Below are 13442 nucleotides of genomic sequence, written 5' to 3'. Positions count from 1 at the left end.
GGGGGGGGGGAGGAGTGGCGGCGGCGGAAGAAGGTTACCCCTCTCAAGCCTGCGGCAGGCCTCCCGGCCGGGGCGAGGATCCTTGCCCACAATCGAGGCTCGCAGCCCACCCCCCCCCCGCCCCCGGCGGTGGACGCGTAAGTGCGTGTGAAGCACACGCCGCACGTTCCTGAGGGGGTGGGGGTTGGGGAAATGTGAAAATATTAATTCAAGCATCACTCCAGAGCCACACCCGCCCGGAACTGGACATGCACACGGATTGGGCCCCGGGCAGCGGTGGGTGTCGCATGCCGAACTTCTGTGCGCTGGGGCCCCTCCCCGGGGCTTTCGGTGGCACTGAGCCACGGTCGCGGTCGCGGCGTGATTCGAGCGACGCCCATTCTACGCATTGTGCATGTGATGTCGATGATAGCGAATATCCGCCGAATCCCGCTGCCTTTGCAATTGAATCGTCGCAGGCCAGAGACTACACCGAGAAATCCACAACCGGGGGGCGGGGATCCGGCCAGGAAAGGATCCCCAGTGGAGGGCCGACTAGCCCCCGCCTCGGCCCCTCGTCCCTACCCCCCCCCCACCGGGCTGGGCACGCGCGCTGTGGGGACGGCGGTGGGGAAGACCCCGGCGAGGTGGCTGGGCAGACTCCGAGGGCCTAAAGGACACCCGGCGCCACAGCCAATACGCGTGTGTCCCCCGCCTCCGCGGCCGATACGTTGACGGCGAGGGGGGGTGCGCCCGGCGGCAGTGCGTGCGCGCCTTCAGCCCCGCTGCTGTTTTTCTCCTGCTTTACCATGGGGGAGGACCTGACATTCCCCCCCCCCACCCCGGCAAGGGCCCCGCTTCGGTCCAATATGCTCAGTGTTCTCCTTCCCATTGGGGGGGGGGGGGGGGCCTGACACCAGCCGACCCAGCTGCCAACCCCCAACCTCGGCTTCCGGCAGCGAAAGCCCCTTGTGGCGCCAGGGGGAAGATGCGCCGAGGGGCCAGTGACGACGACCTCGACGGACGCCCGGCGTTCGGGGCGGCGGGCTGCCGGGACCTCTGCGGAAAGGTGATCTTGGGCCGGTTGGCCCCTTCACCAGCGCGCCGGTATTGTTGAGATGCCGGGGTCCCGGGCATCAGGATTGCGCACCAGCTTCCTCCCGCCTCCCCCCTCTCCGCCCCGCCCCCACCCCCATTGGCTCCTCTCTCCCCCTCTGCCTCTTTGTGCTCCCCTTGCCCCTCCACTCGGCCCGTGACTGCCCGCACCCGCCACACCATGGAGCTCAACACCCGCCGCATCATCACTGTGCGTGTCTCACTTTTTTTTTCTCCTTCTTTTTCCCTCCCCTTCCGAAACAACTCTCCCAGCACCTCCGGGCAGACCCCTATGTGCGGTCCACATGGCTGACCTGCTCCTCCTTTCTCTGCCCCGCAATCAGGAAACCACCCGCCTGGCCAAGGAGCCCATCGAGGGGATCACGGTCACCCCGCGCGGGGACAACTTCCGCCACTTCGATGTCATCATCGAGGGTCCTCCCCAGACCCCCTACGAGGGTGCGCTCCTCTCCCCTCCTGCTCGCTCCTCCCCCCCCCCCCCGCTCCCCTGTATCCCCGTCCCGCGCGGTTCTCCTTGCTGTACCTGGAATCCTCCCCGATCCTGACCAGACGCCCTGACCATCCGCAGGCGGGCGCTTCCGCCTGGAGCTGTTCCTCCCGGAGAACTACCCCCTCTCCCCGATGAAGATCCTCTTCAGCACCCCCATCTACCACCCGAACATCAACCGCCTGGGCAAGATCTGCCTCGATATCCTGGACTGTGCGTCTCCCATCCCGGCAGTGTCATGCCCACCATTGTGCCGGTCGGCCTGCGCCGGGCGAATCTGACCCAACGATTTCCCGCCCCCCCCCCCCCCCCCCTCCTGCACTCTTCCCCCCTGTGCCCGTCAGCCAAGTGGACTCCTGCCCTGCGCATCAGCAGTGTCCTGCTGTCCATCCAGCAGCTTCTTTCCAGCCCGAACCCCGACGACCCGCTGGACAACACTGTCGCCCAGCACTGGCGCGAGAACCTGGAGGATGCCCACAAGACCGGTGCGCCCGCCAGCATGAGGACGAGACGAAAGGAGGGCGCCTCCGCGCCCTGCCCTTCTCCTCCCGCCCTTTGCTCCCTCACATGCACCGATTCATGCACATGCACACACATACGCGCGTATCCCTTCACAAAACGCACCCCTGCTCACACCCGATAATCCCTGCTTTGGCGTGGGAATCCAGCCCGCGAGTGGACCAACAAGCACGCCCAGGAGTAGTGGCGCCTGTCTTCCCCCACCTCCCTTCACACGCATGCACGCACGCACGTGTGCACATCCACGCAGTCCTCCCTGCCCTCCTTTTGCACCAGAAGCGGGCACTCGGCCCTGGGGAGCCCCTCCTGGTGGAGCAGCTCCCCCTTTCCCCTCTTGGAAGCGTGGAATGCGCCCGTTGGCGGCAGCGCCTGACCTTGAGTTTGCAATGTACATCCCCCCTCTCTTTTCCATGCTTCCTTCTTCCTTTCCTCCCCGTCCCTGGCGCCTCCTCCCGCCCCCCCCCCCCCCTCTATTGCTCTCTGTATCTCCCACCGCGCGTGCGGGGATTTTGGTGTGGACGTGGAAGCAGACAGCTCCTAGTTGATGGTGGTGTGTATTCCTCGTGGAGAGGTGGGGGGGGGGGGGGGGAATGGCGCGCGATGCGAGCCCGTGCCGCCGTTCGCCAGGGAAGAGGTGAGGAAGTGTGACAAGGACCTCGTCCCGTGCGGGCGCGCACACAAACCCACCCGAGGAAGAAGAGCACTGAGGGAGACTCGAAGGGCCGACGCAAGCAAAGAAGCACGCTCTAAAGAAGAGCCGGATGAGGCGGAGCGCGGGATGGATGATGTGTGGCGTTTGCCCGGGTAGCGGGAGCTGGGCGCGTTGCAGAGGGCCGCGAGGGGCCGCACCAGCTTGAGCTCGCCCCCCGGCAGAAGGACAACGCAGGTGCCAATTAGAGAAGGAGATCGAGCAATGACCGAGAGCCAGGATGTGCATGTCTCTCGCTGTTTATCTCTCTCGCGTTCTCTCTCTCTCTCTCTCTCTCCTGTTCCCTCGCCCTGCCCGCTTCTTGACAGCTGCCTACGACGAGAGCCCCACTTCGGCCAGGACATCCAGCAGCTTCTGCCGCTGCTCCTGGGTCAGGGACCGCGCGGCCGGCGGGAGCTCGATGTCAAATTGGGCAATGTGGTCGCCATTGGGCTCGGAGCCGCCCTTCGGGGCCGGCACACCGAGCCCTGGCAGGCGGACGGTCGTGGTGCCCGGCTCCAGGATGGCCAGCGACGGACCGGACAGGGTGTCCACCGTGCGGGCAGTTCCAAGGATGGCCTCCTGCAGGGAGATGGCCCCGGTGGAGATAATGTCCCGGCCCTGGGTCGACCCGGGGAAGGGCTCGCCCACCCGGCGCCAGATGGGGCTCGCCTGGACGCCGATCTGCACCAGCAGGTCGCCGGCCGGCTTGCCAAAGTGCCCGGCCCCGGGGATCTTGATGGTGGCCCCGTCCGACGTGCCGGGAGGGATGACCACGCGCTCCGTCCGCTGGGAAGTGGTCACTCCGCTGCCATCGCAATGCCGACAGGACTGGAAACCCCCGTCCCCAGGCCGAGACCCGGGGCTCGAGACATACCCCATGGACTTGCAGTGGACACAATCCACGGTCGTGGTGAACTTCACGTCCTTGCTGCACCCGAGGACCGCCTCGCGGAAGGTCAGACGTAGGGGCACCCCGAGATCCGCGCCGACCGGGTGCCGGCGGGCCGGCGGCGGTTCCCGAACTGGCGACTGTTGCTGCTGCTGCTGCTGCGGGCCGCGGTTGCGCCGGCGGGTGCGCCCAGGCGGGTCGTAATCCGCCTCGCTCGAGTCGAAGCCCATTCCGCGGAAGAAGTCCCGCAGGTCGTCCGGGTTGTTGACACTGTAGTAGGTTGAACCGTCGGCAGATCGGGCGAACCCGCTGGGTCCACCAAAGGGATTGAACCCGCCACCACCGCCGAAGGGGTTGAACCCGCCGCCGCCGCCACCTCCGCCGAAGCCGCCGAAGCCGCCACCGGGGCTGCCACCGAACTTCTTGAACTCGTCATACTGCTGGCGCTTGCCATCGTCGGTGAGGATCTATCCGTGGCCGGGGGGCGCAGGCACGGCAGATGAGGAGGAGCATGGGGGAGGAGGGAAACGGGCGAGAGAGGGGGAAGCTGTGAGGTCAGTGGCCGGAGTTCGTGTCGTCTTTTCATCGCGGGGGGGGGGGGGACTGTGCAGGGAGAAGGGAGGCGAGGCAGGGTGGCTTGCACGCACGTCGGCCGCCTCACGGAGCTCGTTGTATTTCTCGGCAGCCTTCGGGTCATTGGGGTTCAGATCGGGATGGACCTGCTTGGATTTCTGTGTCCATGACGGGCAACCACCAGGCCGGCGCATTGCATCCAGGAGGGGGGAGGCAGAGGGACGGAGAGAGAGGGAGAGAGAGAGCAAGGTCAGACGGTGGAACCCGCCAAGGGGAGGGCCTTCGGCACGATGGCAAGGGCTTCGGGAGGGGGGGAGGGGGGCCGAGGAGGGGAGCAGCGCACCTTGCGAACTGAACGCTTGATCTCGTCCTTCGAGGCGGAGGACGAGACGCCCACGATCTTGTACAGGTCCTTGTTCATGAGGTTCATCATGTTCGGGTCGAAAGAGTAGTAGCGTCGAGGGGCAGGAGCCGAGGCGCCGGGGGCCGCGGTCGCCGTCGCCGCCATCACCGCGCCGGGCCCCTGGGCAAGGGCGCGCGGGAGCGTGTCACGCGCACCTGGGCTAAGAAGGCCCCGGAAGGAGAAAAGCCGCTGGCCGAGCATCTCAATCCTCGGGGTATAAACTGAGATGGAGGGAGCTAGAGCAGGGGAGGGAGGAGCAAGGAGGGGGAGAGGGGAGAGGGATAGATGGAGAGGGGGCGGGGGGGGGGAGGGGAGGGGAGGGGAGGGCAACAGACGGAGAGGGAGGGAAAGGGACGAGAGGTTGACGACAACTGTCTTCCGAGGATGGCAGCCCAAGTGGGGGAGATCTCATTTCAATGCCACGCCGGGGGGCGCGAGCCGCGGGGGGGCGGGGGGGGGGGGGCCGCGCCCGGAGGAAACGGGGCGGCAGGGGGCGCGGGGGCACATGTGGGTTGGAATCTGGAAGATTGTCAGCCGCGGGCCGTGGACATCGGTCTGCCGCCGCCGCCGCCGCCGCCGCCGCCGCCGCCTGGCCATTTTCCCGGCGCCCACCCTTGGCCGCCGTTTCCATGTGTGCGTCTCTCTCTCTCTCTCTCTCGGGCCCGCGCGCAGCCCCCCGCAGGGACTGGCTGGCTGGTGGGCCGGTCAGGTCGGCTCAGATGTGGGCTGCCAACTAAGAGACGCCGTTGGGTGCCGCGCCACAGGACCAGGCGCCCCGAGGGGGGGGGGGAGCCAGCCTCCCATAATACGGCGTTCTAGCTGACACTCAGATAGCGGCGCAGATTAGTGCCTGCGCTGCACCCTCCGGGGCCAGGGAGAAAAGACCACCCCGCGAGAGCGACGCACAGGCCGCGCAGGCTCTGCGTGGGAGATTGCCGGTCCCGGGGTGTGAGCCGCACACACACACACACACGCACACATGTGAGTCACGCAGTCACGGGGCTGGCCGGCGTCCCGGCGGGGGCCTCGCCCGCGGGGCCCGTGTCCCTCTCGGCCTCGCACATCGCGACCACCGCTCCCGGTTGGGGATGGATGCCTCCGATCGGGCCATTTTGCCTGTCTCTCCGGGCTGGAAGGAGGCACACACGCAGGCAGAAGCGTGCCCGCGTACATGCACGAGAGACAGACAGAGAGAGAGAGAGAGAGAGAGAGAGACAGAGAGACCGAATTGGAGGCAGGACGGCAGCAAGTGCAGCCGGCCCCGAACAAACTAATGTCATTCCTCGGCTCACGGGAAGAATGCTGAATCGAGAATATTCGCGCCAAACGCCGCCAGGTGCCGACTTTCGCGGGCACGAAGATTCCAGAGCCGCCCGCCAACGGGGGAGGACCGACGACCGGTCGCGTGTTTCATGCTCGGTGTTCTGTGACATGCGCGTGACAATGCCTCGGGGGGCGCCGCCCCGCCCCGGGAGGCCCCGGTTGATTCCCCCCGCCCGAGCCTGGTGGGCGCGCGCGCGCGCGCCCGGGCAGGGGGCGGCGAGGGGGAAGGGCCCAGGAGCTTTGAACGCGCATCATCGGGCCTGCGGGGGCAACCGCGTTGTGTGCTGGGGCTGAGCGTGCTCTGGCCTGTCCTCTGTCCCCCCCCCCCCCCCGCGCCCCGCGCCCCGCGTCCCGTCGTAGACTAGACCTTCGGGGCGGGGGGACCGGGTGCGGGCGGCCCCGCACTGGCGGGGCCCGGGGGCCCGGCTGCGGAGGCCCAGCCGGGTGGGAGTCGAGGCAGGAGAGCATATGCAGCCTTGCTTTCGGGGCGGGGGGCGGGGGGCGAAGGCGGAGGCGGAGGCGGGGGCGGGGCCGGGGGAGATGTGGGGTAATGACCCGGGTCCCGGCATACAGCTGGCCTGGTCCCCACAGCCGAGCACACGGAGCGCGCGGGGCCTGGTCGACCTCAAGGCCGGGGGGCGGGGGGGGGGGGGGTTTGTTTTAAATGCCGCCGGGGCCGCGCGCCCCCTCTCCGGGTTCTGGTCCCGAGACGGGGCCCCCGAGCTGGCACGGAGTGGCCCAGCACAGGAGCACTCCGACGCCGGACTTGGGCCGACGCGCCGCCGGGGGAGAGCCCCTTCAGGGGGGAGGGGCGTCCCAATTGGGTGTGCTCTTGCACCTGCGGCGGTAACCGCCCCCCGCCCTCCGCCCCCCCCGACGGTGGGACCCACTGCCGCAGGAGAAGAAGGGAAGATCGCCCCGTCTCAGTTTCCCCCGGGGGGCGGGGGACCGGGGCAGAGACAGCGGACTGCCCACCGCCGCGCCGGGGCCGATCTCAACCGCGCGCCGCTCTTGGGCCAATCTCACACGCACAGGAGCGGTGTGGAATGTCCGCCCCTCCTCATGGACCGGACGCGGGGGGGCAGCGCGCGGAACAGCCTGGTGAATGGCAGCCCGGCCCGACCCCACACTAGGGGATCGGCTCCACCCCCGCGGGAGGGCGCGAGGGCGCCGGCATCGGACCGCCAACAAGCAAAGGCACCGGGACCTTGCCGCCCCCCCCCCCAGTGAGCCGGGAAGGCACGGACCGCGTTTTTTCGGCCGATATCACAACAACTGCCAGCTTTCTCGACGGCCATCTACACCACCTCTCCACACACACACACACACACACCCCTCCTCTCCTTTCGCGCCTCCCTTTCGATTGCACCACCACGCCCTCCGCCCGGTCTCCTGCCACTTCCTCGGGCACTTAGTCGGCGCCTGTGTCTGCATCGGCAGACCTCCCACACACACACACCCCCCCTTCCCCGCCCCCCGGCCCCGCTCCCTTGGCTCCTGTTGGATTGTGTGCTGCCCCTCCGCTCTCGGCTCGACCTCCAGCCCAACCCCCGCTACCCCAGCCAGCGGCAGAGACATTCCTCCGCTCGCGGCCCCGCAAAGAGCAAGCGACGCCGGCTCCGCCCGCCCTCCGCCCTCTCCTGGCTTTTCCGCCTCCTGCGCGCGCGCGCCCCCCCCCCCCCCCCCCCCCATCTCCTCCCTGCCCTGGCATACCATGTCCCACCCAAGCCTGCCACAGGCCAACGCTAGCCAGGCATCGGATGCGGCGGCAGCCGCTGCGGCAGCCACTGCTCGCGGGCGCTCCCTTTCGGAAACCGCGCGACCATCCACGGCCCGGCCCAGTGCCCTGGGCATCGCCATCGGCGGCACCGGGCCCAGCGGCCTGTCGGCCATGCCAGTGTCCTCGGCCTCGTCCATTGGAGCGGGCACCGCGGCGGCCGGGCCGTCGCCCTTCGCACCGGCCCCCTACCACCCAGGAGCCCGGCTGGCGGCCATGGCCGCGGTCCCGGGGTCCGCTACGTCGGCGGCCATTGCGGCCGCCGCTGCCGCCACCACCGCCACCACCACTACCCCGGCCCAAGCTATTCCCTCGCCGCCGTTGTCCTCCTCGCCATATGCCGCGGCTGCCCGTGCGTACGCCCCCTCCCCGAGCTCCTCCTATGGCGCGGCCTCCGGGCCTTGGATGATTCCCCAGGGGTCGGCCGCCTACGCCGACATCGCACCCCTGCCGGGGATCCCGGTGTCCCATTCGCCCTCGCGGGCCTTCGGCCCACGCTCGCTCTATCCCTCGACATCGGCCTCCTCAGCCGGGAGCTCCCCCTACACGGCCTTCCCCATCCACCTGGCCTCATACCAGCCGGGGCCGGTCACCGGGGCCGGCAGTGGCAGTGGCCTGCCCACCGGCCCGGCCCCGGGCTCCAGCGGGTCCTCCGCCGCCCCGCTGTCCTCGTCGTCGGTCTTGTCGCCCTACGCCCCGGGAGCCGGCATTCCCAGCTCCGGCGGCCAGGCATCTCCCTTTTCACGGCTTCCTCCAACAACGCCAGCCAACTCGGCCCCGGGGACCTTCACCAGTGGCTTCTCGGCTCCCTTCATCCAAGCCCCCGAGGCGGCTCCTGGCGGCGGCGGCGGCGGCGGCGGTGGCGGTAGTGGGCCGACGAGCGGCCTCCCAGGGCCTTCGTCCGCCGCTGCTCCCCCGGGCATTCAGCCGGCCATGCCGGCGGCCGTGGCTCCGACAGTGCCCGAAGCAGCTGTGGCCACCCTGGCCATGGATGCCGACCCGGCCGCCCCTGCCTTGCCAGCCTCCTCGTCCACCAGTACCTCCGGAGCTTCGACCGGCGGATCCTCGGATGTCTCCTCCGCCACCCGGCCGCTTGTCTACAATGTCCCCACGCGCGAGCAGGCAGAGGCCGCCTCTTTGGCACAGTCGCTGCTCGATCAGGATTCCCGGGCCGCGGCAGACGCGGAGTCGGCCGCCGAGTCGGCCGCCGCCGGCAGCACGCCCGCCTCCGGGACCCCGGCCACCATGGCCTCCGATGACCATCGGCCACACGCCCACCCCTCGATGGAGCTCAGCTCTCCGCCCTCGGTCAGCCTGAGTCAACCATCGCTCAGCTTCACCCAGGCCATGCATGGGCGCCTGCAAATTGGCCGGTACATCCTCGGCGAAACGCTGGGCGTCGGCTCCTTCGCCAAGGTCAAGGGTGCGCCACTGGGGCCGAAGCCCGGGGAGGGCGAAGGGGCGGGGGGGGGGGGGGGGACTGCTTTTCTGCCCTTCTCTTTTTTTTTCCATCTTCCCCTTGCGTGGGCCCCCTCATCGGCGCGTCTCCCCTCGGCTGACCGCTTTGCCTGGTGCCCCTGACCAGTGGCCACGCATGTGCCCACCGGCGTACGCGTCGGCATCAAGATCCTCAATCGCCGGCGCCTGACACAGGATGACCTGGCGTCGAAGCTACGCCGAGAGATCGGCGCCCTGAGACGCCTGAGACACCCGCATATCATTCGACTGTATGAGGTGATTTACACGGCCACCGAGATCTACATGGTCATGGAGTATGTCAGCGGGGGCGAGCTGTTTGACTTCATCGTCAAAAATGGCAAGGTGCGCCAGCGTCCCATGTGCCTGCCCTCCGCCGTCCTTGTGCCGGCTCCATGCCCGACACAACACACCCCCCCACCGCCGCCGCTGCCACTGCCATCGCCATCCACGCTGACACGTTGCTGCCGGGCTTCACGCGAGCAGCTTTCGGAGGATGACGCGCGCAAGCGCTTCCAGCAAATCATCAGCGCTGTGGACTATTGCCACCGCCACCGGGTGGCCCACCGGGACTTGAAGCCGGAGAATGTGTTGCTCGATTCCGAGGGCAATGTGAAGATCGCGGACTTCGGCCTGAGCAATGTCCTGCAGGATGGCGAGTTCCTGCGCACCAGTTGCGGCTCGCCGAACTACGCCGCGCCCGAAGTCATTTCCGGCAGGTGCGTCTACGGCCGGCCAAATGTGGCCAAACCATGCCACGCGCGCTTTCCGACATGCGGCCCCATGTGCTGGCTCCCACGCATGCTGACCTGCCCTCTCGCCGCCCCTCGCCCCAGCCTCTATGCCGGCACTGAGGTCGATGTTTGGTCCTGCGGGGTGATTTTGTTTGCTCTCCTTTGCGGGGCCCTTCCCTTTGACGATCACTATATCCCGGCTCTCTTCCGGAAAATCAAGCATGGGCGCTTTGTCATCCCGGACCATGTGTCGGCCGGGGCACGGGCCCTCCTCCAGCGCATGCTCTGTGTCAACCCCACCGAGCGAGCCACCATCTCGGATGTCCAGGCCGATCCCTGGTTTCAGGTCGGCCTGGCGGCGTACCTTCGGCCACGGGGTGCTGCCGGCGCGCGGCCGGTGACGGGTGACGTGCCGGGCACCGTGCAGCCCGCCGTTTCGGCCGTGGCCTCGGTGGCCTCCTCGGTGGCCGTGGCGGCCCTGCGCACGGACTCCTTCGCCGAGCGTGTGTCAGCCGGGTCGGACGCCTCGGTTCCCGGGTCGCCAACCCATTCGACCGGTGCCGGCTCTTCCTCCTCACATCCGGCTGTGCCGATCCAGCAATCGGCCCTGTCCAGTGCATTGGCTGGTCAGGTGGACGTCGCGCCCGAGGGCTCGGCCCCGGCAGGGTCCCCGCCGGCCGGGGCCCTGCCCGAGGCCCTGGTCATCCCCTCGCCCTCGCTGGCTGCGTCGGTGGTATCATCGCCACTGGCTGCCTCGGCCACGGGAGCTCCCCTCGGCGGCTCGCCGAGCAGTCCCGCCGCCGGGTTCGGCACCTCGGTGCCAATCTTCGCGCCGGTTACCGTGTCCGAGGTCAGTGCCGGGAGCTTCGCCCCGGCGGTGCCCTTCGGGGCCCTCTCCGCCTCGTTGCCGGTCTACTCGCTGCCGGTGGCGGGGCCCGGCTCGGGCATTCCTCCCCCGACGCACCACGGCGGGCCTGGCTTCACCACGACCACTGGCTTTGCCATTCCCCTGGCCTCGAGTGTGGCAGCCGCACCGGTCACGGGCACGGGCACGGGTGCCGTGCCGTCGTCGGTGTCCTCCTCCAGCACGGAGCAGAGCTCGCTCTCGTTGCGCACGAGTGTCCCCTCGACGCTGTCCTTCAATTTGCACCTGCCCTCGTCCTCGGGGGCTGGCCTGGCCTCGGATGGCGGCGCGGCCCAGGCTGCGCCGACATCCGAGGCAGCCGACATGTCCACCGGCCAGGTCGCGCCGCTGCCGGTGTCCGTGGATCCTTCGGCCGCGCTTGCGGGCGCGGCTGTCGAGGCCGAAGAGGAAGAGGTTCCCTTCTCGGACCGCCGCGTGCTGGACCGACTCTCAGAGGTGCGCCGGCCTGAGGGGGGGCTCTTTTCCTCCTCCAAGCTTTCGTGCATACGCACCCACACACACGCACACACACGCACGCACGCACGCACGCACGCACGCACACGCACACACACGCACACACACGCACACGCACACACACGCACACACACGCACACACACACACACACACACATCTGCCGCCCGCCAGCCCAGCACCGCACCGCATCGCACCGCATCGCATTCCATTTGCTGACTCTCCTCTCTCGGGTCCGCTGGGGGGGACATCTCGCCGTGCACGGCTGCAGACCTTCAAGGTCGATCTGGCCGCCGTTCGCAAGTACCTGGAGGCCGACACCCCGAGTGGACACGACTTGCGCGTGGCCTACAACCTCCTGGCCGATCAGCTTCCCCACTCGGCGGTGTCCTACTCGCCGGTGTACTCGGCCCATTCGCAGGGCTCCTTCGAGAGCGGTCCCTCCACTGGGGCAGCCCCCTCGCGCTCGACGTCCATCACATCGGCCGACAGTGTGACGGCCCGGTCGCCGGTTGCGGCTGGATCGGCCGCTTTGGTGGACTCGGCCATCACGAATGCCCAGCCACGGCCGCCGGTGAGCTCCCCAAGCTCGGTCTCCTCGGCTGGGCCATCCCCCCGTGCTGGGAGTGACCCATCGGCGGCCGTGGCAGCGGCGACACCGGCGGCCGTGGCCGCGGCCGCGGCCTCGGCGCCGGCCACAGCCGTGCCCCATGTGTCCGGCGTGTCGCACTCAACTCGCCAGGCTGCCGCCCTCACCGAGGGCGCCTCCGCAGCCGCCAGCGGCAGCTCTCTCCCGGTGGTGTCGCCAGCCGTGTCGCGCGCCGGATCCGGAACCCTGCCCTCGGGACGCCCCTCGCGGCAGTACATCGACACCGCCTCGTCGGCCGGCACGTCGGCGGTTCCCTCGAGGCAGGCATCTCCCGTGAGCGCCGCTGCCCCGGTGGTGTCCCCCCGGCTGGCATCGAGTGTCGGCTCGGTGGTGACGACATCGGCGGGGGGGACAACGGCCACGACCACGGCGGCCAGCACGCCGAAGTCGGCCACATCGGCGGCCGCCGCCGCGGCCATGGCCTCGGATGCGCGGCTGTCGCGGCCGCCGCTGCCACAAGCCTCGGCGGCGCCGGCCGGCGGCACTGGAGCCCCCCCACGAGCCCGGCCAAACAACAGTCGCCGGCGTTCGCGCTGGCACTTGGGCATTCGGTCGCGTGCCTCGCCGCTGGACATCATGCGCGAGGTGTTCGGCGCGCTGCACTCGCTGTCACTCTTGTCGGCCAGCCGGTCAGCGGGCCCCTCGTCGCCGGTGGATGCTGCCTCGGGCGGCGATCCCCCGGCCGGGGGCCCCGGATCTCCGGGCGGGGTCTCAAGCCCCAAGGTCGAGGGGTTGGAGTGGGCTCTGGTCACCCCGACCAATCCCTTTACCATCCATGTGCGGGCCCTGGCGCCGGTGGTGTCCGACGCCCCGGAGTCGCCGGCCACCAACCACATGGACATGGATCACCACCTCCTGCCTGGGGGTGACAGTCTGTCAGCCGAAACGACCCCTCCCTGCTCGTCGTCGTCCTCCAGCTCGGCGCTGGTGTCCTATGCGTCGGTCGGCGCGGCTGCCGCCGAGGACTCGGCCCCTGCCGGCGGGGCGGCGGAGCCGGAGAGTGGACCCAGCCCTGGTGGCCGGCCGCGGCCGGCGCCGCTGGCCGTGGACTCGGCCCTGCCCCGGCCAACGCCTCGGCCGTCCGATGGCGGTGTCGCCCCCTCGCCGCGCCGCCATGTGACCATTCGCTTGCAGCTGTACCGGGTTGATGACCCGCCATCATCCTCGGTGCTCGGGGCGTCGACGTCGAATCCCGGAGCCGGGCCCGGCAGCTCGGCGTCGGGGCTCACCTCGGCCCGAAACAATTACCTCTTGGACTTTACGCACATCCCCTCGGAGCCAGAGGCTGGCCTCTGTGTGTTCGACTTCTTCTGGCTCTGTGGCCGGCTCATCACCCAGCTGGCGATGAGTGGCTAACGAGCTGTCCCCCTCCCTTGCCTTTCCCCCTCTTGCCTTATCCGCGGGCCGTCTGCCGGTGTGGCTGCCCAGTTGTGTCGCCTGGCATTCTGCC

General features: G+C 69.2%; 3 protein-coding genes across 3 annotated transcripts; 2 read left to right on the top strand and 1 right to left on the bottom strand.

Moving 5' to 3' along the window:
* Nucleotides 1-1130: 1130 nt before the first annotated feature.
* H696_04834 (ubiquitin-conjugating enzyme E2 N) lies at nt 1131-2512 on the top strand. Its single transcript, XM_009498699.1, has 5 exons — nt 1131-1285; nt 1419-1533; nt 1664-1795; nt 1927-2067; nt 2251-2512. Exons 1-5 carry the CDS (start codon nt 1256-1258, stop codon nt 2283-2285), a joined length of 453 nt encoding a protein of 150 aa, XP_009496974.1. The 5' UTR covers nt 1131-1255; the 3' UTR covers nt 2286-2512.
* Nucleotides 2513-2698: 186 nt separating this feature from the next.
* Nucleotides 2699-4961, bottom strand: H696_04833 (hypothetical protein). The gene is made up of 3 exons (XM_009498698.1): nt 4598-4961; nt 4329-4412; nt 2699-4148 (listed from the first exon to the last, which is right to left on the bottom strand). The coding sequence occupies exons 1-3, from the start codon at nt 4856-4858 to the stop codon at nt 3123-3125; spliced, it is 1371 nt and encodes a 456-aa protein (XP_009496973.1). The 5' UTR covers nt 4859-4961; the 3' UTR covers nt 2699-3122.
* A 2733-nt stretch (nt 4962-7694) lies between these two features.
* Nucleotides 7695-13348, top strand: H696_04832 (CAMK/CAMKL/AMPK protein kinase; the record flags this gene model as incomplete). Its single annotated transcript, XM_009498697.1, has 5 exons — nt 7695-9180; nt 9343-9578; nt 9720-9952; nt 10070-11327; nt 11615-13348. 5 exons carry the CDS (start codon nt 7695-7697, stop codon nt 13346-13348), a joined length of 4947 nt encoding a protein of 1648 aa, XP_009496972.1.
* Between the last annotated feature and the right edge of the window lie 94 nt (nt 13349-13442).

The sequence above is a fragment of the Fonticula alba genome (assembly GCF_000388065.1).
Source record: "Fonticula alba strain ATCC 38817 unplaced genomic scaffold supercont2.8, whole genome shotgun sequence".
Lineage (NCBI taxonomy): Eukaryota > Rotosphaerida > Fonticulaceae > Fonticula > Fonticula alba.
Note: the sequence above shows the minus strand (reverse complement) of the source record. Positions and strands in the feature narration are given on the sequence as shown.

Bases quoted from the DNA above. Each gene is read 5' to 3' on its own strand.
- H696_04834 (XM_009498699.1), top strand. From the start codon at position 1,256: ATGGAGCTCAACACCCGCCGCATCATCACT. The intron at 1,286-1,418 runs GTGCGTGTCTCA...CCCCGCAATCAG, and splicing joins ACACCCGCCGCATCATCACT to GAAACCACCCGCCTGGCCAA. The intron at 2,068-2,250 runs GTGCGCCCGCCA...GTGGGAATCCAG, and splicing joins GGAGGATGCCCACAAGACCG to CCCGCGAGTGGACCAACAAG.
- H696_04833 (XM_009498698.1), bottom strand. From the start codon at position 4,858: ATGCTCGGCCAGCGGCTTTTCTCCTTCCGGGGCCTTCTTAGCCCAGGT. The intron at 4,413-4,597 runs GTGCGCTGCTCC...TCATGGACACAG, and splicing joins TCAAGCGTTCAGTTCGCAAG to AAATCCAAGCAGGTCCATCC. The intron at 4,149-4,328 runs GTGCGTGCAAGC...GGCCACGGATAG, and splicing joins AGCTCCGTGAGGCGGCCGAC to ATCCTCACCGACGATGGCAA.